Raw genomic sequence first — 26,366 nt, 5'->3', positions numbered from 1 at the left:
GTTTTCTCCTTCACTTCTTCCTGATGACTGGGGAAGTCCCTCCTTCCCAGTTCATATAGTTTTGCCTTTGCAAGACGATCATATAAATGAAATCACATAGTAGGTAGCTTTTGTGTCTGGCATTTTTCATTTAGCATCATACCTTTGAGATCTGTCCATGTTGTTGTGTATATCAGTAGTTCATTACTTTTTATTGCTAAGTAATATTCTACTATATGGAAGTATCATAGTTTACCTCTTCCCCAGTTGAGGCATTTGGGTTGCTTCCAGTTTTAGTAATTACAATAAAGCTGCCACACATGTTCATTTATAGGTTTTTGTGTAAACATATGTTTTCATTTTAAATGAGTAAACATCTAGGAGTAAAATTGCTGGGTCATTTGGCAAGTGTATGCTTAATTGTGTAAGTGTATCACAAAGTGACTGTATCATGTTGCACTCCCACCAGCAATGCATGATAATTCCAGTTGTTCCACATCTTTGTTAACATTTGGCATGGCCAGATTTTTTTATTTTAGACTTTCTAGTAGGTATATACCGAGACCCCATTTTGGTTTTAATTTTAATTTTCCTAATGACTACTGATATTTAGCAACTTTTCGTGCCTTATTTGCCATATATCTTCTTTTGTGAAGTCAGTGTTCAAATATTTTGCTCCTTTTTTTATTGGGTTGTTTGTTTACTTATTATTAAGTTTTGAGAATTCTTCATAAATCTTGATACAGGTCCTTCATCAGATATGTCATTGACAAATATTGTGAAGGCCTGTCTTTTTATTGTCTTCACGTTGTCTTTCAATGAGCAGAAGATCTTAATTTTGAGAAAGTCCAATTTGTCCATTTTTTTTTCTTTTAGGGGATAATGCATTTGGTGTGATGTTTAAAAATTTTTGTGCAACCCAAGATTATAAAGATTTTTCTCCTATGTTATCTTTCCCTTTGTTTTGTAGTTTTCAGTTTTACAGTTAGGTCAATGATCCATTTTGAATTAATTTGTGTATAGGACACAAGGTATGTATCTGAGGTTCATTTGTTTTTGCATCTGGATAAGCAATGGTTACCACACCATCATAATAATAAAAGGCCAAGAGGCGTCATGACCGAAACGACCAAACGACCAGTCACCATGCGGTGCATGGAGCACCTCTCAGGCCCTCCCCCACAGCCCACAGGCTCCGATCCCAGCAAGGCTGGTGGCCAGTGGGTAGGTGGGGTGGCAAGGCGGGCACAGCTGCGAGTGCAGCAGGCAGGTGGGCGGGGCTGCACAATTTCGTGCACTGGGCCTCTAGTTCTCCACTGAACTGACTTTGTATCTGTTGAAAATCAACTGACTATGGACGTATGGGTCTATTCTGGATTCTCTATTTTGTTAAATGAGACACACTTAAAAATTTTTTTTTAGTAAACATGTCTCTATTTTAAATAGAAATTTGAAAAAAATACTGGTTTTCAAAGCTATGGCTTCCACTCTTAAATTACCAGTCTTTGAGATTATGGCTGCCTGAAGTTATATCACATAAAGTCACTGCAAAATACAAACATACAATACAATGTATGCCATACCACGTAGCCTCATTTCCAAAACATCTTGTGAGGTGATGTTATGACTTGTCACTGAAATATAAGACTATCATTACAAAGACCATTAAAAAGTACAGCCTCTTTTTAGACTTTATAAAATAGACCCTAATACTATCACATTGGAGGTTGGGATTTCAACACATGAATGGGAGGAATACAAACATTCAGTCCAAGCCACTATGCTTTTTAAAACAGATAGTTTAAGAGTAGGGCTATTTTAAGTATTTTACTTGGAACTAATACATAGATTCATCAAGTCCCCAAACCTTGTGGAATTTCAATTAACTACCTGCCAAGAGCCATGGATAGCACAGTACAGCCGAACAGAGGAAATACCATCTGCTTCTGTGACCCAAAATCACTCTAGTATCAATGCCTATGGCTCCTCAGAGCTCTCTTGATTCTGCCAATGTTATAGCCATGGTTAACCACAGAGAACTTCTCTGTGATGCCCCAACTGCAGAGGCTTTAGGGAAGCCAGTAATGCAAGGGGTTCATCAATATCACTGATTATGCTGATGGTTCATGGCACAGTTGATGACAGCAAGACATTCATGAACAAATGTCCTCAATTGGCAGCAGCTACTGAATGCTTGCCAATTGCTGTGGTAAACTAGACATCTACATTTTTTGAATTATGTTGTTTTTCTTTTCTGATCAAGGAGGTATATAATGTGAGGATTATTAATGTCCAAGAAGAAACTTGCTATATATCCCATTACCAAGAGAAAAAAATAACCCTGAGATGATGCCAGAAAGAGAAATGACAATGATGGACACTGATAGGTTGTTATGTGGTAAAAGTGTCCTTTCCCCTGCATCTACTCCCTCAGGCCATGTGACAGATGGGTAAGCTTTTTGTGGTCACTTCTCTCTTTCAGGTGATCTTATACAGCTAAGTGAAGAGTCAGTGCTGGTTCTGACTCCTGCTCATCTAACCTGCAGTCAACAAGCAGTCATGTTAGACTAGCACAGCAGGACCCAGACAGCATCGGGGTCAGAGTTATTAATAGCTGCACACAACAGAATGCACACTAGTTAGCCTAAGAATAAAAGTATTAATTACAGGATTTTAGAAAGTTCACAAAGACTTTGGAAGGATCACAGAAGTAAGCTCTAGATTAAGCTTCCAGGAATAACATCCAGAACTGCATATCACAGAGCTGTCGGGTAAGTCACACTGCCTCTGGCCCAATTAGGAAATTGGTGCCATCACCACTGATCCCAGAACACGCTGCCTTTGCTCGTGACCACACCAGTAAAATGGATCTCTATGCCTTCACTCTCTTCACATAACTCCACCTCTCTTCAGCTTTTGTTTCAGTAGTTTGATAAGTATGTGCCTCGGTACCATTTTCTTTGTATGTATACATGTTAGGATTTCCTGAGCTTCTTGAAATTTGGTAAGTTCTTGGATATTATTTCTTCAATATTGCCTCTATCTCATTTTCTCTTACTTCTTTCTGGGACTTTAATTGTGTGTGTGTGTGTGTGTGTGTGTGTGTGTGTGTGTGTGTGTATTTTTTTAAATCTTTTTACTATGTCCTATATCTCACTTATGCTCTCAATTCTATTCTGCTTTTTTTTTTAATTTTCTCTTTATGTGCTTTAGTTTGAATATTTTTTAACCTGTCTTCAAGTTCAGTAATCATGTTTTCTACCCTGTCTTGCCTGCTTTTAAAGCTTATCCAATAAGTTCTCAATTTCAGGAATTGTATTTTGCATTTCTAAGATATCTATTTGATTTATTTATTTATTTATTTATATGTATATTGTAATTCTTTACTAAAATATTAAATATTTTTATCCACTTGCCCATCTTTTCTTCCATTTACTTGAATATATTAACCATAATTATTTTGAAGTTCCTCATTGCTTCTCGGCCTTTTGGCTAAGATCAAGTGTATTTTGAAGTTCTTGCCTTTCAACTACAATATATAGATCATTTCTATATCTGTTTTATTATCAGTCACTTTTTCCTGTTTCTTTGAATGTTTGGTAATTTTTATTGTGTGTTGAACATTGTGAAGGATTGTGTAGAACATAGAGGCTCTAGATTATATTATTTTTCTCTAAATAGTATTGAATCTTTCATTTAAAAGGCAATTAAAATGCCAGAAAATCTCCTGGATCTTGTTGATGCTTTATTTTTACTTTTTTAGGTTAGGTCTCTTTCAGTTTTGTTCATAATCACAGAGTGCAGCCCATATCCTTAAGGCAAGACCATTCTGGAGTAATGGAATGTCTAGAATATTCCCCAAGATTTCTCCTCTTTAGCTGGACTAGACCTCCAATACCTACATCTCCCCAAAATGCGTGACCTCTGAAATCTCCATCAAATTCTCAGCCTTCCAGTAGTTGTTCTCTGTTGGCCTTTTGGTATCTCACTCTATATATTCAGAGCTTACAAGTTGCAAAGGACTCATCAGGTATTTTTATATGCATTTTAGAGGCTCTTTATCTGCTGCTTCTTTATCAGTGGTACCTTGACCCCAAATCTCAGCTACCTTTACATCCCAAACTCTAGTCTCTGCTTCCTATAGTCTATCAGGACTATAATTTTCTGCTTTGGTTACATTTATTTGCACCTCATATTGAAAAAAAAAAGACACCAGGAAGAAATACAGAGTGAATTAGGGCTCACCTTAGAAACATTTCTTATTTCAAGGATATTATCCACCACTGCTGTCCAATACCTGCAAATGGTATTTTACCATGTTATCACAGTTGCTTACCGTGATATCAGTCATTCATTATCACTGGAATTGGAACTAAAAAAAAAATACCTATATTTTGAATTAAAATACAATTTACCATCTGATTTGTGAAACCTAAGTCTAAGTCTATACTCCAGCATTCAAGGAAACTGAAATCTATGGAGAAGGGAGATCATGGAAGGAGTGGATGCTATGAGAAACTACCAAAATAAGAAAAGGTGTTCAAATAATATTTATTCAAAAAAGTACCTTCTACCTTTCCTAACTAGGACACACAATTGGCTTCCTGATTAGGACACACAATTGGCTAGTGATGAGGATAAGGAGCACAAAAACAAGATGAACTGGAGAAGAAAACAAGTGCCTGGTAAATTAGTTCATGCCTGAAATGTGCCTCAGCTTTTTAGGTTACCAGGTTTTATTTTTAAAACCACATTTGACATCTCAGCATATTCAGTACTGACAATTAAGAATTGAAATTCACTTCTTTTGTGTGTGTGTGTGTGTGTGTGTGTAATTACTTCTTATGACTTTGCATATCCACATACTTGTTTCTACAGCAAGCTTCCTTCCTCATAAGTAAGGCAAAAAAGAAGGTAATGAAAATAGTACTATATCAGGAGGCATTATAAAAGGGAGAAGATGCCTAGGACTTATTATATACTTTATTTCAACAAAGTTACTAAGCACCTACTGTGTTCCAAGCACTGAAAAATCTCTTATATTGGGAGAGGGGGGTGAAGGCATAGGGGAATTGGAGGGGATGTATATAATGCCAAGATGTATAAGATAGGGCTCTTCCTTGCAGTTGTGCATGGGACATGGATTTTTCAGTATGCCATAATCGCTGGCAAGTCAGGATTATGTACAAGGGGTTAGGGAGCACCAAGAGAGAATTGAATCTAGCCAAGAACTCAAGGAGGTCTTCCTATAGCAGACATTTGAGCTCAATCTTGAAGATGAGTAAGACTTAGCCAGACAAAGAAAGGTAGGAGGGACATTCTAGGCAAAGCCAACAACAGCAGGAGCAAAAGCACAGAGTCAGGAAATAAAATGTTGTACAAAGGGAGAGGGAGAGTAGATTACAAGGAGTTTTGTATTTCTAATTTGTAAAGTGTGAGGTGGAATGTGTCAAGAAGGGAGGCTGGAGAGGGAGCTGGGGTCCATGCTACTGAGGACTCAGAAAGCCATGCTGAGGAATTTGGCCATTATTATAAGCACAGGGGTGCCACTGAGGAGTTGCCAGCAAGGAATGAGATAACCCAAACCACACTTGAGGTAAAGCATTCTGCCTGTGGTTTAAAGGAAAGATTCCCGAAGGGCAGGGTGTGAAGCATCGCTGTCCAAGGAAGGCTGTAGCGGTCAGGAACAATGTTCCAGGGCCCAGAGCTGACCCCGGAGGTTGGGAGGCGGGTTCGTGGCTGCCACGGGATTGAGGCCTACTCCTCCACCTCTCAGTGCTATTGTCCCTGGGTCCAGCCCCGACTGGGTCCCCTGGAGAGGCGAGTGCTCCAGCTCCACGGAAGATGCCGGACCAGGGAGCAGCTGCTCAGAGGGTGGGTCCACAGTGGCTCGCTGACCAGGATGAGCGATGCTCCCACAGCGGGCCAATTCCCGCAGGCCACGCCCCCCACCAGTGAACGAATCACATGCACCGGGCCTCTAGTTAGCATATAAAGTAGGAAAAGTCATAAGGGGGTTTGGGAGCTAATGAAGTAGAGAGAGAAGAGCAAAGTGCAAGGACGGAAACCTGGAGGACACCAGGGTTTTAGGAGTAATGACAATACATGGGCAAACTGAGAATCACCTTCAGATGTGGTAACATGAATAATTATTTACCTGTTAACGGAGTGAACAATGTCAAAGAACAAGTGATCAAAAGTGAGAAATGAAGCTGAGAGGTCCACTAGACTCAGGATGGAAGAATGAATTCGTTAATATGGAGGTCATTGGAGACCTTGGGAGAGGGGAGATTGTGGTAACATGAAGGAGTCAGAGGTCCTGGAGAAAACAGTATAGATTATTCTTCCAAAAGGTTGATTTCGAGCAAAAGGGTAGAGATTATGGACTACCCAGGAATCAGAGGATGACTTAGAGTCAAGAGAATATTTTATTTGGATAAGAAAGACTTAACCATATTTACAGGCTGGGAGAAATGCCCCACAGAGTAAGAGAAAAAAAGATAAGGAAAGTGATAAACATTAAGACCAAGTTTTAACGTGCTTACATGGATTGGAATCCCAAACATTAGAGGGAAGGACTGGGCATAAACAGGTAGAAGGCATCACATTCCACATCAGGAGGAAGGCAAGAGGCTACAGGAAACAGAAAGACATAGGGTGGGGTGGCAGGAATTAGGAGTCAATTTCATCCCTCCTTGACTTCTTTTTATTGATAAAATAGGAGGTGGAGAGTCTCTCGGGAATTTGGTGGGGACAGCGTATGGTGTTAGGTAAGGGTCTTGTAAGGACTGGTGACCCTTTGAAACAGTCATAAGAGGAATGGGGAGAATTGGCAAACTAAAGACAGTCCTAAGGCCTCTCCTAGCGGCACCTGGCCACCCAGCATGGCTGCAGAGGACATCATCTGTGTGAGGGATCTGGGATGAGCTTCCCCAGCTGCTAAGGAAGCAAGCCTGCACCTCGCTAGTGATCTGGGCTGGACACTGAGGAGGGGCTGGTAGTCTGGGAAAGATTAGGAGATCAAAGAGCAGGTTTTGTGGGCGAAGAATGAGAGTTCTACTCCCCTACTTCCCTCTTACGCCTCTGGAGAGAAGCCTAAAAGCCTCTATTTGCTACAGCAACTGTAACTGATAGAGCAACTGTAACTGATAGAACACCAAAATAGGAAGAGAGAAAAAGAGAAAGAAAATTCATTATTTCAAAATTCTTCTAGCACTATTCTTAAAAGACACAAACCATCTAAATCAACTCCTAGAAGCCCTTTTAAATTCCAAGACCGAAAACAAAATTATGGTTAAATGTTTAATTAATGTTTATTATAGCTAGCATGTTAGTTTTAGAAAGGTCAAATTTATGATACAATGAAGTGATATTTTTCACATTCTGTGGGTCTATTTTATAGCACATTGGAGCCCACAGCATAATAAATATCTTCTATTATTCTGTAAAATGATTGTATGCAAAGCTTTGTAGGGCTGAGATAATATTGAATTTCAAGTCAAATGAGCTGGCGTGAACCTCAGGCAAATCAGTTTATCTCTCAGGACTCAGCTTTCAGACTTGGAAAATGCAGAAGGATAAATCTCCAAGTTTCCTTCCAGGTTAAAAAAAAAATCATGAGTATAACTTGATATTTTAAATTACTATTAGAATCGATAGGGTTACCCTTTTTTACGATGTATTTTTGGTCCTAGCTATACATTCTTGCACCTCAGTCCCTGATCAGGAACATAAACACCAATGATAACAGCATCTCTATGGGAAAGCGAATCCATTTTAGCACAGTTTAATTTATGCACCAATATCTCCCTTCTCTGCCCGCATTTAATCCTGGGAGGCTTCATCTCCAAAAACTCAGAGATATTTGTTCATCCTCTTGTGACCAAGGTCATAAGACACTCCGTATTTTGTCTCTAGGATCCAAGCAGCTAATTTCAGTGGGTGGGCACTCTGCAGGAACCCCTGCACCTCTTAACTTAGATTTGTCATTGACGGTAAAAAGAGAAAATACCGAGATGTAGGGGCCCTTAGTAGAGTATGCCTGATACATTGAACAGCACAGTGTGTGGGAAATAATAAAAACACAGCATTATGTATGCCCCCATTCAGATGTTTCTGTCACTAGATGAAAAGTAGTGACAGAGCCCATGGCTCCCTCTTGGGTTACAGAGGATCCCAAAGTCACTTGAAGTCACAAAATACAGTCTTGATTCAAAATTAAATGGTCTCGTTCCAAGATTAATTAACTCTTCCCTCTTTATTCAGAAGATGACATCTTTCATTCCCTAGATGCTTAGACCCTCAGTCCACAGGTGGGAGGGAAAAGGAGAAGAGAGGTCAGGGAAAGGACTGCAGAGTTCTGATCATACTGGTGACTGACTCTGTCCCAAGCAAACCTGGCAGGTGGGTAATGCTGACACTTGCTCTCCTGCTAGTTCTGTTGCCACGATCGTGAGCTGAACCGTTCTCAGGAAATTCCCCTGGTGTGGGCCATACACATTTTCCTCTGACTAGCTCCTTCACTTCCACCTATCAGATTCCCATTTATTGTAGTTCCACTGCACTGTTCTGGGGGTCTCCTTAGCTGTGGCAGGAGAATGCCTTTGAAAATGACCCATGCCACCAGCCAATGATTTCTTAAATAGGGTACATAAAAGACTGATAGATAACATTTCATGAGGTCATTCCAGCTTCCATTTAGGATGTAGAAAAATGTTGCTCCCACATTAAACACAATAAAAAGTGAAATAACCGCCCTAACCGGTTTGGCTTAATGGATAGAGCGTCGGTCTGTGGACTGAAGGGTCCCAGGTTCGATTCCGGTCAAGGGCATGTACCTTGGTTGCGGGCACATCCCCAGTAGGGGGTGTGCAGGAGGCAGCTGATCGATGTTTCTCTCCCATCGATGTTTCTGACTCTCTATCCCTCTCCCTTACTCTCTGTAAAAAATCAATAAAATATATATATTTTTTAAAAGTGAAATAACCTATAACATCAGAACTTTTTTTGAACCCACCAGAGTGTAGAGGTCACAGGGCAATAAAGTAGCATGATATTTAAAGAAAAAGAGATGGCTCCAAGAAGAGAGGCAATGTGAGAACCAGCTTACCTGAGGCAGAGCACCTGAGAAAGACAAGCCACCAGAGAAGTGAGGAGGAAGACTGCAGCTAACGCTCTGTAATGACTCTGTGGTAGGCAGTTAGACAGACATGCGTAGAACAAGGCTGATGGGCCAGGTACAGAAGATTACCAGGGTAGAAAGCCCTGGGTGCCTGTAATGAACAAAACTGGAAAAATGAGGACCTCGCCCTAGCATATTGGTGGTCATGAGATTCAGACCCCCTGAATTTTCTTATTGCTGGCCATGCTCTTAGAGGGGGAACAAATAAGGAGGCTGAAGAATAGCCCTTAGGCATTAAGCCCCCAGGACAATGGGGATCTGACCCACATCAAATACATCTAGGCCTAGGTTGTGTTTCAGCTCCAGGCCCAGAAAAGCACCAAAACCAGACAAGCGAGGCCAGAGCTGACCTCAGGACCAGCTACATTAACTAATGACCCCTACCCGGGCACCAACCAATCAGTAAAGCCCACGACCCTGAAAGGACACCAGTGGAAAGCTGATGAATATTCTATTGGGATCCTCCCCTGAGCCCTCCCCTAAAATCTTCACCCTTAAAAGCCATTAGGATGGAGGGACCCAGTCTGCTCTCTCTCCCCCCAGCCCCAGGAACATACCTGTGCTTTTCCCCTTTTCCTTTCCTCCCTACCTCCCTCCCCCGCTCCCATAACCTTTACCTTCCTCTTTCCTAAGCTCCAAGGGCCCTTCTTTTGCCTCTGCAACTTGTTTTCTGACCCCATTTCTTCTACCACTCACTTCTTCTACCTCTGTGACTCTCTTATAGTTTGAGTCTTGAATCTGAATTCTTTCCTAGCCAGTACCGAAGTTGCTAAACCAAGGTCCAGTCTGACTCCAGCAGTCTAACATCTGGTGACATTTCGCCACCAACAAATTTGTAGTTAATGTTTACTAATTTGCTGCTGTATAGAAGAACCCATGGAAGCTACAGACACAAGGGGAATTTATAACCCCTTACAGATTTTTCTCCACAAACCTCACAGAATGCTCATAAGAACATCAGGGTCCGAACAGGGGAGCAGAGGAAGCATCCTAAGGTGGTGTCAGTCTGTGAGGGAGGAACAAAAGCCCCCAGGGGTGGGGAGAGATGAAGAGCAGCAAACCCAGCAGGGCCCAGGGTGGACTCATTACACCTGGGGAAGGGGAACAAAGAAACCCTCCTCCCCTGGGGGAGGGGCAGGAAGCTCTCTCCCACACAGGTACCACCAAGACACCAGGCAGGGTTTGTTTGCCGTGGGGAGGAGGGCAGGATTACAGAGTAGGTTCTAGCCCAGGGACATAGGTCCTGTCTGACAGACTGAGGCTGAACCAGGAGAGCAGAATGCCTCTTCCCCTACCAGACTGGCAAGTGTCTACTGAGAATCTACTGCAGGAGAAGGAACAAGAGTGGCAAGTCTCTCCCTCAGGCACCGGCTATAAACAAAGTGACACAAGTTGCCCCAAACTGGAAACAATGGTGAATGGATAAATGATGATAAAGCATACCATGGAATACTACTCAGAATTTTAAAAGAACTATCCTACCTAATAATAGAGTAATATGCAAATTGACCGTACCTTCGCTACACCCACAAGCCACGCCCACCAGCCACGCCCACCAGGAAACCGTTGCAGGGACGCTGGGGTTCGGCCGAGCCCAAGGCCGGGAAAGCCTCGGGCGGAGGCTTTCCAGGCCTTGGGCACCAGCGGGGAGCCTGCACGGATCGCAGGAAACCACTGGGGGTCGGCTCCTGCGATCCTTAGCAGGGAGGCTGGGTGCAGCGGAGCCCAAGGCCACCGCCCGGGGCCAAGCCCCAACCCTGAAAAAGGCAGAAGGCGGTGTCCACAGCCAAGGCCTGGGTCCCTGGTGCCGGCAGAAAACTGGTGCAGGCAGCCAGGTGAATGAAGGTCTATTGCACGAATCTTCGTGCAAACGGGCTGCTAGTTAATATATATAATAACATGGTTAGATTGCAAATGCATTATGCTAAGTGAAAAAAGCCAGACTCAAAAGGCCACATACCGTATGGTTACGTTTATATGACTCTAGAGGCCCAGTGCATGAAAATCGTGCACTGGTGGGGAGGGGAGGGTCCCTCAGCCCAGCCTGCACCCTCTGGGAGCCCTCCAGGGATGTCCGACTAAGCCGTCAGTTGGACATCCTTAGCACTGCCGCAGAGGCAGGAGAGGCTCCCACAACCGCTGCTGCGCTCCTGTGAGCCTGACTTCTGGCTGAGCAGCACTCCCCCTTTGGGAGTGCACTGACCACCAGGGGGCAGTTCCTGTGTTAAGCATCTGCCCCCTGGTGGTCAGTGTGTGTCATAGCAACCGGTTGTTCTGACGTTCGAACAATTTACATATTAGCCTTTTATTATATAGGATTCTAGAATAGGAAAAACTATATGGGCAGAGATTCCTTGCCAAAGGCTGGAGGTAGATGCAGGGCTAACTACAAAGGAGCATGAAGAATTTTTGAAGGGTGATGGGTCATTTCTATATCTTGATTGTGGTGATGTCATGCATTTGTCAAAACTCATAGAACAGTACACTTAAAGGGGTAGCTATACTGTATAAAACATATTTTAAACACATTTAAAAAATAAAAAGAAAACAGAATTTTATTTAAATTAAGAAGTTCTGTTCATCATAAGTCACAATTAAGAGAGTGAAGAGACAAGTCACAGATTGGGAGAAAATAAAAAGGAATACAATGCCCTAACCGGTTTGGCTCAGTGGATAGAGCGTTGGCCTGTGGACTCAAGGGTCCCAGGTTTAATTCCGGTCAAGGGCATGTACCTTGGTTGTGGGCACATCCCCAGTAGGGGGTGTGCAGGAGGCAGCTGATCGATGTTTCTCTCTCATTGATATTTCTAACTCTCTCTCCCTCTCCCTTCCTCTCTGTAAAAAATCAATAAAATATATTTTTTAAAAGAAATATAACTTGCAAACAGAAAATATAGAGAACATACAAATGAATAAGAAAAAAAAAAAAGACAACCCAATAGAATAAAAATAAGCAAAAGACTTGAGTGGCATTTTACAAAAGAGGATATCCAAATGGCCAAAATACATATGAAAAGCTGTTCAATATCTTTATCCTAAAGGCAAATGGAAACCATAATAAGGTACTCCTACACCTCCACCAGATAAGCTAAAGTTAAAGATTGGCAATACCAATGTAGGTGAAAGTGGTTGCAAATTTCTATAACCACCCTTTGAAAATCTATTTGGCAGCATTTACTAAAGCTAAACACACCTGGGTCTTATAATCCAGCAATTCCACTCCCAAGTATTTATTCAATAAAACTGAGTGCAAGAGAACCCAAATAAATAAAATCAGAAATAAAACAGACTGACACCACATGCCAACAAATTGGACAAACTGGAAGAAATGGATAAATTTACAGAAACATACCATCTTCCAAAACTGAATCAAGAAGAAACAGAATATCTGAACAGACTGATTATAACTAACAAAATTGAAGCAGTAATCAAAAAACTCCCAACAAACAAAAGTCCTGGACCAAATGGCTCCACAGATGAATTTTACCAAATATTCAAGGAAGACTTAGACCTGTCCTTCTCAAACTAGTCAAAAAAATTCAAGAGGAGGGAAGACTCACAAGCTCATTTTACAAAGATAGCATAATCCTAACTTCAAAACCAGATAAAGATACTATAAAGAAAGAAAATTATAGGACAATATCCCTAATAAACATAGACGCCAAAATTCTCAACAAGATATTAGCAGACCAAAGTCAGTAATACTTTAAAAAGATCACCCACCATGATCAAGTGGGCATTAATGTCTGGGATGAAGATTGCTACAATATCGACATATCAATCAACGTGATTCATAAACAAAATGAAGGATAAAAATCATATGATCATATCAATAAATGCACAGAAAGCTATTAACAAAATCCAGCACCCATTTATGATAAAAACTCTCAGCAAACTGGGAATTGAGGGAACATACCTCAACATAATAAAGGCCATATATAACAAACCCATAAACAACATCATACTCAATGGGGAAAATCTAAAAGTGTTTCCCTTAAGATCTGGAATAAGGCAGGGATGTCCATTTTCACCACTCTTATTCAACACTAGAGGCCCGGTGCACGAAATTCATGCATGGGGGCGGGAGGGTGTCCCCTCAGCCCAGCCTGCACCCTCTCCAATCTGGGACCCCTCGAGGGATGTCCGACTGCCCATATAGGCCCAATCCCACGGGCAGTCGGACATCCCTCTCACAATCCAGGACTGCTGACTCCCAACTGCTCGCCTGCCTGCCTTCCTGATTGCCCCTAACCGCTTCTGCCTGCCAGCCTGATCATCCCCTAACCACTCCCATGCCAGCCTGATTAATGTCTAACTGCTCCCCTGCCAGCCTGTTTGCCCCCAACTTCCCTCCTCTGCCGACCTGGTCACCCCTAACTGCCCGCCCCTGCAGGGTTGATCGCCTCCAACTGCCCTCCCTTACAGGCCTGGTCCCTCTCAACTGCCCTCCCTTGAAGGCCTGGTGCCTCCCAACTGCCCTCTCCTGCTAGCCATCTTGTGGTGGCCATCTTGTGTCCACATAGGGGCAGGATCTTTGACCACATGGGGGCAGCCATATTGTGTGTTGGAGTGATGGTCAATCTGCATATTACTCTTTTATTAGATAGGATAGAGGCCTGGTGCATGGGTGGGGGCCAGCTGGTTTGCCCTGAAGGGTGTCCCGGATCAGGGTGGGGGTTCCCTTGGGGCATGGGGCGGCCTGAGCGAGGGGCCTGTGGTGGTTTGCAGGCCAGCCACTCCCCCTGGCGACCCAAGCAGAGGCCCTGGTATCTGGAATTTATTTTCCTTCTACAATTGAAACTTTGTAGCCTGGAGCAGAGCCAAGCCTCCTGCTCGCTCCGTGGCCAGCAGCCATTTCTGTTGGAATTGATGTATCTTCTATAATTGAAACTTTGTAGCCTGGAGTGGAGGCCTGGGCCAGCCAGGGTGTGCAGAAAGTTTTGCTTCTTCCATTGCCAGGGGCAACCCTAGCCTCCCGCTCTTTCCAGCTCCGTGGCTGCCGCCATTTCTGTTTGGATTTGTTTACCTTTTATAATTGAAACTTTGTAGCCTTGAGTGGAGGCTTAGGCTGGCAAGGGCAAGCGGAAAGCTTGGCTTCCTCCATTGCCTGGGAAACCCAAGCCTCCCTCCTGCTCTCTGTGGTTATAGCCATCTTGGTTGGGTTTATTTGCATACTCGCTCTGATTGGCTGGTGGGCGTGGCTTGTGAGTGTAGCGGAGTGGTGGTTAATTTGCAAATTACTCTTTTATTAGGTAGGATAGTACTAGAAGTCCTAGCCACAGCAATCAGACAAGAAGAAACAATGAAAGGCATCCACGTTGGAAATAAGTAAAACTTATTATTCGCAGATGTCATTATTCGCAGATGATATGATACTCTACATAGAGAACCCTAAAGATTCCACCAAAAACGTCTAGAACTGATAAATGAACTCAGTAAAGTAGCAACATTCAAAATAAATATTCAGAAGTTGTTTGCATTTTTATACACCAAAAATGAACTACCATCAAGGAAAACTAAAAGAACAATCCCATTCACAATTGCTTCAAAAATAATAAGATACCTAGGAATAAATTTAACCAAGGATGTAAAAGGCCTGTACTCAGAAAATTATAAGATACTGCAAAAAGAAAAGATAAAAAAGACAAATAAATAGAAGCATATACTGTGCTCGTGGATAGGAAAAATTAAAATCAGAGGAGCCACTGAGGCAGCTCCTCTGTATTTCCCCGTGAACATCAGACACCAGTCCTCAAGCCTCCAGCTACAGGGGTGGCCCACTAAAGTCCCCGAGCCGTCCTGGAGGCACCTCACTGGGTCTGAGGAGGAAAGAAACCCCATCTCCTCACCCTCTCACTTTATTGAGGACTCACACACAGCCCATCAAGCTCTCCAAAAGCATCTCTTCACAGACTCTCTTTCCTCTCCATAACTTGACCCTTTTTTAAATGTGAATGAGAGGTTCACGAATCTTTGAGCCAGCATCAGACGGTAACTTTACAATTACACTCTGCGTTTTCACCCAGCACCTCACTCTGGCGTGCAGCGTGTATGGTTTGGCGTTGGCTATCATCTCCCAATCAGGACTTCCATATTAAGCTCCTGTTATAGGAACTTCAGCTCGAACCATATGAAATTCTTGATTGTTGATGGTTTGAACTAACAATTTTATTCAAAATAGGCTTTTTAAGGAAAGTGAACTTTAGTTAGAATTTGAACAAGAGGGAAAAGTGGATTCTTAAATGAATACCCATGAAAACACTGAAATACCTTGTGCAAAGCACCTCACCTTGGCTTTCAGGTCAGCACACAAATCCAGCTGCTTTCTCCTGTCCTTAGCCAACGTGCTCTCCATTGCATGAGCCGCACAGGCCTCGGCAAGTGTCAGCACAGCCTTCTGTATAAAATCTCTCCTATTCTTATTCCAGTTTGATATCAGGACCCTTCGCTGCTCCCTTGCAAAGTGATATTGGTCACAACATTTCTCATGTTCGACCTGAAAAGAAAACAGATGGATATTAGTACACTCATTACACTAATAATGAAAGTAAGATTATGCCTTATGTCATTGTTATGAAAATGAATTAAATGAATTATAACAACTGATATTTACTGGGGACAAACATCTTAATAGTTCATACAGTACCCAGGACTTGGTTCCTGTCTCAGAGTTCTGAGCCTGTGGTTAACTGGTGACTGGGGACTATAAATCCATAGTTTCCTCATACAGGATGGAGTCAGACACAGGCGGCCCTATAATAAATTCCACTTCTACATGGCAATGAATCTATGAGCAGAAAGCATTATTTCCCCTACATATAATTTCAAAAATACTCCATCTTTAAATTAGTTCTGGTATTTTAACAATTCGTTTAAGTGCTTCAGCAGTTTGACATGTGCTAATAAACATTAAAAAGTTGTTACAATAATCCTGAAAACTCAATTTGTCCTTGATAATGGAAACATTCAGATGTTAAGTTGAAGTAATTCTAGAAATGACATTAGCCCTTCCCATCCCACGCTCCTGAGGGACATGGCATTCTCACATCAGCACCAGAAGTTCCTGTTGCCCATGAATCCCAAGCAGAGGAGATCTCAGCCTTGAGGGGAGGAACAGGAATAGAGAGAGCCTGAGTGGTTGGAAAAATCTCTGTAGGTGATTCTGAAATGCTCATTATATAAATGTGTCTCCTGAAGTTGAGAGTCACTGACCTAAATAATTCTTTATTTTGCCAGTACTGTATCGACCATGTTTCTGAATTTGACACATTATTGAACCTCTAAATGGTGTGAAAAAAGAAGGTCGCAAGCAGGGAAAGGTTGGTCCCACCTAAAAGAATAATACAGGTTTGTTTAATCAGGCACATGATGAAACAGGCTCTGGCTTCACTTACACCAAACATCCACTGCTCAAATCTGTTCTGTAAACTTTTTAGCTTTGTTCCCCAAAGCCAAAAATACACTTAAAACCTGTCAAACATTAAGAAAGGAAGCATGGACCATGCAGAAATGCATACTAATCAGCCCACTGCAAGAAGTATATGTAAAAATCTTTATTATGTAAATAGTAGGCAAATATAAAAAGTCTACAAAGATAAAAATGACAGCTGGTCACAGGAGCAACTAGATTTGACAGGGGATAAAAAGAAAGATCTAATTTAATAAATTAAGACTTTTTAAAAATTCTAGAGTGAATTATTTATTATATAACATGTTTTTTTAATGTGGTGTGTTGTGTGTCTTTTTTCAGAGAGAAAGAGAGAGAGAGAGAGAGAGAGAGAGAGATATCAACCATTTGCTTCTCATACACACTCCAACTGGGACTGAACCCACAACCTAGGTATGTGCCATGACTGGGAATCAAACCTGTGAACTTTCGATGTACAGGACAATGCTCCAACCAACTGAGCCACACAGGCCAGGGCTAACATGTTTTTTTTATATAACAGGTATCTGCTATTTATAGCTCAAAATTAAAACAAATAATTATGGGAGGGTGGGGGAGAGGATAGATGATGATCATACAGCTGTGTGGCCTTTGCTTCAATTTCTTCATCTGTAAAATAAGTATAACAATGGTACTTCCCTCATCAACTGTTATGTGTGCTACAGGAGTTTACTATGCACATGCCTGACATAAGGTAAACTCTATATACATGTTAGTATTGTTCTTATTTGTGTAATTTAAAACACTTATAAAAATGCAGATTATGTGATAATATTTTATAGGCTGGCCCATTTAAAAGTTAAGAGTCTATGCATGCTTATTTACATACTAGGAGCCCAGCACATGATTTGAAATTGCGCGGCGCCACCCACCTTGAGTTGCCGGCCGACCCTGCCTCCCTCTCCGACCCTTGAAGCAGCCACAGCCACTGCTGATCAGGCCCTCCCCAGCACAAGTGCGTGGAGGCCCCTGCTGCCTCGCTCCCGAACTCGCTCCCGAAGCTGCGCACGCAACCTCCTCCTGTCTGGTCGACCCATTATGGCGTCCCGGTTAATTAGCATATTTTTCTATTTTATATATATATATACATATATAGATATAGATATAGATATACTAGTATTTTAAGATGAGTTTTATTAAATTAATTGGTAACAAGCTAACTTTTGTGTTCTTGTCTTGTTAACTAGAAAAATGAAACAATAATTTCCAGGCCCTTCTCAGGGAAATTTCAGGCATGGCTATGAATTTGAGGCATTTGTGTGTCAGAGCCATGTAGAGGGATCAAACAGAGTTACGATGGTGGGGACGGTATAGATAAGAACCAGCCCACAAGGTGAGTGTTGACTTCCCCATGACTAGAAGGACTGAGGTGTGGCAGCTCTGTGGGCCATGGAGCAGGAGCAGGCATTCCACTTTCCAGCAAGACCCAAAGGTGAAATAACCTCTGATGGCGGGCAGGTCACTGTATACACACCTGGAAGTCCAATACTAGCAGAGCAACCAGGGAGGCACAGCAACGATCTCTGGGGCAAGTGAGCACAGAAGAGCAAATGTTGCCAGGGGGTAATCCACCTTCTTATGGGCCACACAGACTTGAAAGGAGACTTCAACCTAGAACACTATTATTTTCTAGACTGTAGGAATAACTAAATTTTGGAGCACCATTTAATATATATTTTTTACTTAACAGTTATGGACCATGAAAACTTGTCAGTACTCACCAAAGCATGCCTAGATTTGTGAGGAAAATGCCGTTGTAACATGTCCAGATACAGAGTCCTTCTGCCACAGAGATCTCCAGGATACTGATCCAAAACAGCCTGGTACATCCAGTGTTCTTCTTCACTTAATTGGAAGTTTCTGGAAGCAACAAAAATATTACAACATGTTGTTAAGCAATCACGGAGTTTGAGGGAACTCAAACTATTCAAGCTATTACCAAGTAAGGATGATTACTTAAAATGAAGCCTCTTTTTTTTTTTTTTTAATACATTAGCCAAACTAAATATCTGTTATTGAAAAGGTTCTAAATTTTACTACAATTGGTTTTTCCAATCCTTTATTTGGTCTTGCCATGAGTTCTAGGCATAATTTGAAGACGTTTGACAATGAGACATAGTATTGTTAAAATATTTATTCTATCTTGCCTATATTTTTAAAATATGACTAGTAAATTAAAATTTTAAAACATTGGGAAATAAATTATTAAACACTAGAGGCCCGGTGCATGACATTTGTGCACTCGTGGGGTAAGGGGGGGTCTCTCAGCCCAGAATGCAAGAGAGCGCAGGCCAGGCCGAGGGATCCCACTGGTGCATGATCGGAGCCAGAGAGGGATGTGGGAGGTTGGCCAGCCATGGAGGGATCATGGGAGGGCTCCAGGGCATGTCTGGCCCATCTCACTCAGTCCTGATCAGCTGGACCCCAGCAGCAAGCTAACCTGTCGGAGCGTCTGTCTCCTGGTGGTCAGTGCACATCAGTGCACATAGCGAGTGGTTGAGTGGCCTTAGCATATCATTAGCTAAGGCTTTGATATATTATGCTTTGATTGGTTGAATGGACAACCAGACATTTAGCATATTAGGCTTTTATTATATAGGATACAGATTAAAAAGAAATTTTGCTTATTCAACAAAGTTCCTATTTCTAGACTGGAGGAAAATACAAATGTAGACAGTTAAATGAACAATAAGATACAAGAAACTAAGGCCTGAGGAACGTACTTCATTTCAGGTTTGACTTTAAAAGCAAGTCTAAAATTATCTTTTACTTTACCTTCTCAACATCTCACTTTCTGGAGTAAGAGTAGACACTGCTTGCGAAAAGATAACCAATAACATTACATTTCAGACATTAAAAAAATCATTTGTAAAGAGGATCCCTTCAAGTCATCTTACCAATACCTGTACAATTCAAAAAAATTTTCATACGTCTTCTCTGCCCTTGAAAAAATATTTGACAATTTAAAACAATAAAAAAACTCTTTAAACCAGTGATACTAATGGGAATTCCACTGTCTTCACACGAGTTTACCTAGTATCTGTAAACATTTCATTATTCTGGTAAGCAGAAAGAAAGAAAAGATATTTCTCAAAGAAGATAATCTCTAACAGCTCTATAACTGGGGGAGGAGGGGGAGGGTTACAGATGTTCTACCAGGAAGGATACTCTACAGTTCTTCTGTATGGCCTAATTTGTTGCAGAGAAAGAATTTGAGATGAATTCATTCATTGAACACCTTGAGTGTCTTGTTCTGTCTGAATCGGTTGGGCACGTATAGACAGTCAAAGGCTTCTGAAAATAAAGCATTTCAAATAGGGATATTGAGCCTGGAGAAAAAGCTTGCCTGAGTGTACTTGGCATTTAAAACACCCTCAAGTCTTCAAGGGCAATATCTCTGGTGCTCTCTCAAGGAACTCATTTTCATTCATGATAACATAAATGCATTTTAATAGCAGAGTTAGCCACATGAATTCTCTATTACTACACCACAGCCACAATAATGAGTAGACCTAAAGTCCATGTCCTCATTCGTGTTTTTAAACTGTTTCCATAAGCAAAGGGACTTTAACACGGTTTGAATTTCTACCTTTATTTGATTACAAATGTGGGGGGTGCCTGTGGGAATGTGTGCTGGGGAGGAGGAAGTGACAGAGTCTAAGTTCAGTAATTTTTTTTTCTTTTATATTGTCATTCATCTGTATAAAGGATGCTTTGAAACCATGACAGATCACCTTGATTAGGTAGAATCCCCATTACCAAGATGCTAATAATTCACAGATGCACTTTCCTTCTGTGGAGAATTGTTCTGAACCAATTGGGAGTTGCTTCATGCAGAAGGCTACTCTCTTACACAAGAACTAACCACAACTGATGACTGATTATCTGATGGGGGGCTATAGAAGCCCAGCCTACTTACCCCAAGATGGGACCAACTATGTGATACCGTTTGTGCTGCAGAGTTTCACTGTGGGAGCAAAAGGCAGCTCATTCCCACTGAGAGATCTCTGCATAGACATTTTCCCCTCCTCTATTTTGCTTCCCTTACTACCCTTCTCCGGAGAGCATTGCCCAACAAATCACTTGTTACAATCTCTGTCTCAGCATTGCTTCTACTGAACCGGACCTAAGGTAATATACAAGCTTTCTTACCCATCATTTTCAAAAATAGTTTCAATCCTTTGGTAAAGGAAGTACTTCTAAGCTAATTGCGTTGACAGTCTCTCATACTGAATGGCGGTACAAGATTTCTCTCAAAGAGAAACTGCAAATAGCAAACATTTATAAAAATGCTTTTCAAATAAAAGCACACATTAAGCAGTGTACGTTGCTATAAATAAATATAGCAGCAGTAGAATGTGTGGTGCTCACTGCATTTTTATACATCGTGTGAATTATTTAGGTGTCATTTTAGTGACAACATTAAAACCCCTTAAATTTCTGAAATGATAATATAACATTAAAACCAAATATGTCATGAACAATGATCACATTTATTTTGCTCTTCTTATTGATTTTAGAAACCTCATCTCAACAGCTTTTCCCAATTATCACAATTACACAAATTGTAAGTCATTTTCCAATATATGTGGAATAAAAAACATCTGAAAAGAAATCATACATAAATACTCACAACATTATTATTTTTAGAGTATTCATAGCAGTTTCCACAGCCGCAAGCTTAAATCTTGAGGCAAATATTCCCATCAGCAATACTAATGGCACAGTCATACATCTCCATTAGGATGCTGCTTGTGAGGGAAAAAACTCCCACCACTGTGTAAGGACTGAGTCTTCTGGATGGTAAAATTCAAACACAATAGCCTCTTCACAATAACAAAGTAGTCATTTCTTACGTACCCTCTAAAACAAAATCAAATTTAATATATCTGCATTTCTAAATTCAGATCTGGACATTTTTTCTTTCCTAATCCAAACTTTACCTTTCCATTGTTCAGAAAAATCTATACAGACTAGCTTAGCTTTATAAAATAATGAGGATTAGCTTTTTACCTTCGGAAGTTCTTGTTTAATTTAACTGCTTTGCTGGTGATGTGATGAAAGAACGAGCTAAATTACACAGATTGAAAGAATATTCTGATCACTTATCCCCTTTCTGAATTAAGGAAAAATGACTGTCATTTTAAAGAAAAAAATTTAAAGACTACAATTATCCTACGCTTTTGCAAGTTTTAAAATATTCTTAGACAAAAGATCTTTGGCAGGTCTCTGCAATTTCTATTCTTTTCGTCCACCCAAATTTTCTAATTTAAGTTGTTTTGTAATTTTTATCTTTAAAATAGCACACTAAAGTTCTACAGTTTCCAGGTTTATTGGGCACTTCTAACACTTCAGGGAATTTCTGCCTACGGATGTATGAGATATTTACCCCTCAATCCCACCCACCACCTCCTGCCCCCAAACATTGAAATCCACTGATCTCATTTCATCATGATTTCCCAGGATATGAGGTAAAACAGATAATGTAGAAAAGGAGGACTACTGGGCTGTGAGAATTCAACCAGACTGAGGCTGGTTTTCTCCCTATTTCTACCTATTTGAATCATTCCGAAAATCCAAAACTGACTGACAATTAAGTTAGCTACCAGTTTTCTTAGTAGTCATATTTAAACCATTTCCCTGGAATCTGGTGTCATGACATCAAGATACATTTGGGTGTGTGTGGGGGGCGGGGGGGGGGGCAGCCAACAGTGGTAAATAAAATTCATAAGGGTGATATGTACTTGATCAACAAAAACAAGTCTATGAAACTAAACATTGTGTTTACAAACTGGCTGAAAGTTGTTTTACATTTTCTCAGAGTGAAGGGAGTTTTCCAGCCAAAAAGGTAATTAGTGCTTCCTGAAGCTTGCTGGTGCAGTGCTCAGCAAATGAGGACTGCCTGCAGAGTGGGAAGTGGCCATGGTAAATCTGGCCTAAAGAGAACCTCTTCCAGTGTAACACTGTCAGGGGACACCCAATGCTCCTCCACTAAGAAGCATGCTTGCAGTAGCCACTGTGGGTGAATGTGGACGAAAGAGAGCTCTCACACCATCTGCTTGTCTGGCTGCATTGGGTCTGACCCTCTAGAAAAGATAACTTGACTTCACTTTTTAACATGGTCTTTCCAGATTCGGCCCATCCAAACACCAATTCTAATTAGCCTGGTTCCTGAAACTGTCTTCCCACCCACCATCCCACCACAGGTCTATTGTCCAAAGACAAATCTATCTTTGATTTTCAGGGAGCTCCCTGGCCTCGGACTCATTTCTGACCAACGGAACCTGCATCTTTGGTTTTCTTTGGTGTGTACATTTTCTTCCCACGGGATCCATTCCCACTTAGCAGTTCTTGCCTCCAGGGTCCCTAGGCTCTGCCCAGTCTGGCTATGCAGGTGGGAGTTGACAGCTAGAATAAAGTGGGCTCTCAGGAGTATGGTCATAATTCACTGAATTGAAGAATCAACAACAGCAGAGTGGCCCACCAGACCTTGGACCACATTCTTCGGAGGGGTGACAGGAAAGTGAAAATATGGCAGAGTTCTAAAGTAATGGCTCCAGAATTTCTTATAGGTGGGTTAGGGATGAGAATCTGTTCAGAAGAGAAGGCTACGTAATTATTTGGAAGGTGCAATTGTTATTTTCACAGCAAGCCTGTTGTTTTTACTTATAATTTTTAAAAATAATATTTTGCATAGAAAGCTCAATTTTTGCTTAGAATGTGTATTTGTTGGAGGTGGAATGTGTACTTTGGGATGATGGCAAGATTCCTAATCCATCCTTTTTTCCTACATCCATCGACCACTAATTTTAAGAGGCAATATAGTTACTAGTGGAAGTTTTGAGAAAAAATAATCAAGATAAAACAGATTGTTAAAAGTAAAAAGTAATGACTCAACTACCCTATATGCCAGGTATTAAGTAATTATATGCATCATAAAAAATGTAAGGAAAAGGTAATTGTAGAAGATATTGCCCTTACTCCTGCTGTTGTCCACCAGAATCCTGATTTTATTCAAGATCTACCTTCTTCCATAGCCATCTTCCATAGCCCTCCCCGCCTACCCTACCCACTTCAGGGGAGGTGAGCTTTCTCCAGCCCTGGGAGTGAATCTTGATTAATCTTAAGACATTCACAAATGTTCATTCACAAGCTTCCTATTCCTCTGGCCAGTGTTTAGGATAAGCATGGACAAAAGACCCAGTTCTGGCCAATGAAGTGTGAAAAGTCTTCTGGGGGAAAGGCTTCCTAGCTCTTAAGATACGTCAGAAGGAAGAAAGGGGCCTTTCTGCTCCTGAGTGTTGTGGTGTGGAGCAACAGCTGTCTGGTAGGAAGTCCTCTAACCTGCAGGAAGACAGGGCAAGAGAATGCAGAAAACCAGACCTCACTGCACTTGACTTCTCTACCTCTGCACTTCGTGTGAAATAAGAAATCACCTTGTTGTTAAAGTTGCTTTCACTTGAGTTGTGTATTCTCTTACTTACAGCTAAAGATATCCTATTTGATAGTTAAGTGAAGGAAAAAGAAATTATTATTATTATTTTTTAATATATTTTTATTGATTTTTTACAGAGAGGAAGAGAGAGGGATAGAGAGTTAGAAACATCGATGAGAGAGAAACATCGATCAGCTGCCTCTTGCACACTTCCTACTGGGGATGTGCCCGCAACCAAGGTACATGCCCTTGACCGGAATCGAACCTGGGACCCTTGAGTCCGCAGGCTGACGCTCTATCCACTGAGCCAAACCGGTTTCGGCAAGAAATTATTTTTTTAATGTAGCACCCTAATATTCACTTTGGAAGGAAAATATAATGAAAGATATAGAGATTAAAGAGATGCAGACCCAAGGTGGCCAGAGACCAGCACCTACAGTAACTCTCCTCAGCTCATTGGAAACAGACAGGTGTTCAACACCAACAGTTATTTTTAGGACAAATAAACTAAACAAAAAAACTCAAACTCAAATGAATCAGTAAAGACAAGATAATCTACAAACACATTATTTGCTCTCATTACTTTTTAAATCTTTCTATTGAGCCCAAATCTGCCTCCATGTTACCCCATTTTATTTTTCATTTTTAGAGCATAAGAACATATTAAATTGCAACAAAGTTGAACTGAATAAAATTATTTTATATAGACATTATGATTCAGTTTTCCAGGTTCAAAAACAAGAATGATAAAACTGGTCTACTTCTTTGGAATAGCATGAGGAAACACTTAATTGACTATTTTAATTACCACTAAAGACTCTACAATATCACCTCAAACCTACCAGTAATCATTAAGAAATTAAAAAAGATGAATTAGAAGAGTGATGGAACTCTTTCTGAGTTTGTTATTTGTTTAGACATTAACAATGTTCAATGCGCCAAAACTGGTTTGGCTCAGTGGATAGAGCGTCAGCCTGTGGACTGAAAGGTCCCAGGTTCGATTCCGGTCAAGGGCATGTACCTTGGTTGTGGGCACATCCCCAGTAGGGGGTGTGCAAGAGGCAGCTGATCGATGATTCTCTCTCATCGATGTTTCTAACTCTCTATCCCTCTCTCTTCCTCTCTGTAAAAAATCAATAAAATATATTAAAAAAAAACCAAAACAATGTTCAATGTTATGTTCCTTTATAGGCACTAATATGGCAAATAAACATAAACCTGTGAGCATGGCGATTATAATTCCTTACATTACTGGTTCTCCATAATCTCAGTTTTAAAAATAGGGTTTCCTCTAAGTATTATATTTACCACAGTTGATCTTCAAAATATAAGGAGTAGGAAAAACTTGTTATGAACACTTGATTTGAAGTATAAATAGGTGTTATAATTCCTCTATGTCACAATTCGGCTATCGTGTCCATAGAAATTTTAATCTTCTCTTTGCTCAGAGCTACACATATTTTTATTATTTTAATAACGAATTCTATTTGTATTAGCCAGGTTAGAAAATAACATGTCAATTGTCTTGGACACAAATCTGTCAAGCTGCTATGTTTCCATTCTCTCCAACCTGATTTACTCAAGGTTAATTTGATTTCACACCCAGAAACTTCTCATCAATGATTCTCACTCCTTGATTTTGTAAAACCCAGATTTTCTAGTCTCCCAACGTATTAGAAGTGTAGCTTTGTGCATCATTAACCTGTAGTTCCTGGCTGAAACGATTATATCAAGAAGGCAGATGTGGGCTGCAGTGATAGTCACAAAAAAGACTGTTGACCTAGACATTTATAGCCACTATTCTTGGATACACTTTTCACAAATACATTTAAACAAACATAATATACAGATAATATACAAGCTGAGTTATTAATTAAGCAAAGGCAAACTCTAAGACCAATTTTGAGTAGACCCTAGAAAATGGACCCATTGTTTTCCCTTGATAAAACGCATTCCACCACAGCCAAGAGAATTCCCACAACAAACCAAAGTAGGTTAAACAATCACAAAATATGGCTTTTGGTTCAAAAGTCATAAAGTAATTGTTTTCAATGATGTGTTTATTTTAAGAGAAAGCTACTAAACCTATATGACAAAAATAAGCTCTTAACCTACAATTATTTCCTCCCCCAACCCCAACAAATATAATTCCAAGGTCAGGTTGGACAATCCCTGTTGGAATACACCATGAGAAAATGGGAGTTGCAGTGACCCCAAATATTGCTTGAGTGGGTAATTTAACCACTTGATTAAGTGAACACATTAGTGTTCAAATAATTATGCTTCCGTTTCTCAGCACTTCTCCCCTTGTTAACCACCCTTGA

At 40.9% G+C, this 26,366-nt stretch overlaps 1 protein-coding gene across 5 annotated transcripts in view; it reads right to left on the bottom strand.

Moving 5' to 3' along the window:
* Positions 1-26,366, bottom strand: part of CCDC148 (coiled-coil domain containing 148) — a gene marked incomplete at its 3' end in the record, with an annotated part of 216,997 nt that overhangs the window by 102,887 nt on the left and 87,744 nt on the right. For all 5 annotated transcript variants that reach the window (XM_079782912.1, XM_079782908.1, XM_079782910.1 and 2 more), the window contains 2 exons: positions 18,329-18,467; positions 15,450-15,656 (listed from right to left, as the gene is read on the bottom strand). In XM_079782912.1, coding sequence (XP_079639038.1) covers positions 15,450-15,656; positions 18,329-18,467 — 346 coding nt within the window. The remainder of the gene's footprint in view (positions 1-15,449; positions 15,657-18,328; positions 18,468-26,366) is intronic.

The sequence above is a fragment of the Cnephaeus nilssonii genome (genome assembly GCF_951640355.1).
Source record: "Cnephaeus nilssonii genome assembly, chromosome: 10".
In the NCBI taxonomy this organism is placed as follows: Eukaryota; Metazoa; Chordata; class Mammalia; order Chiroptera; family Vespertilionidae; genus Cnephaeus; species Cnephaeus nilssonii.
The sequence above is the reverse complement of the archived record's forward strand: the minus strand, read 5'-3'. Positions and strand labels throughout refer to the sequence as shown.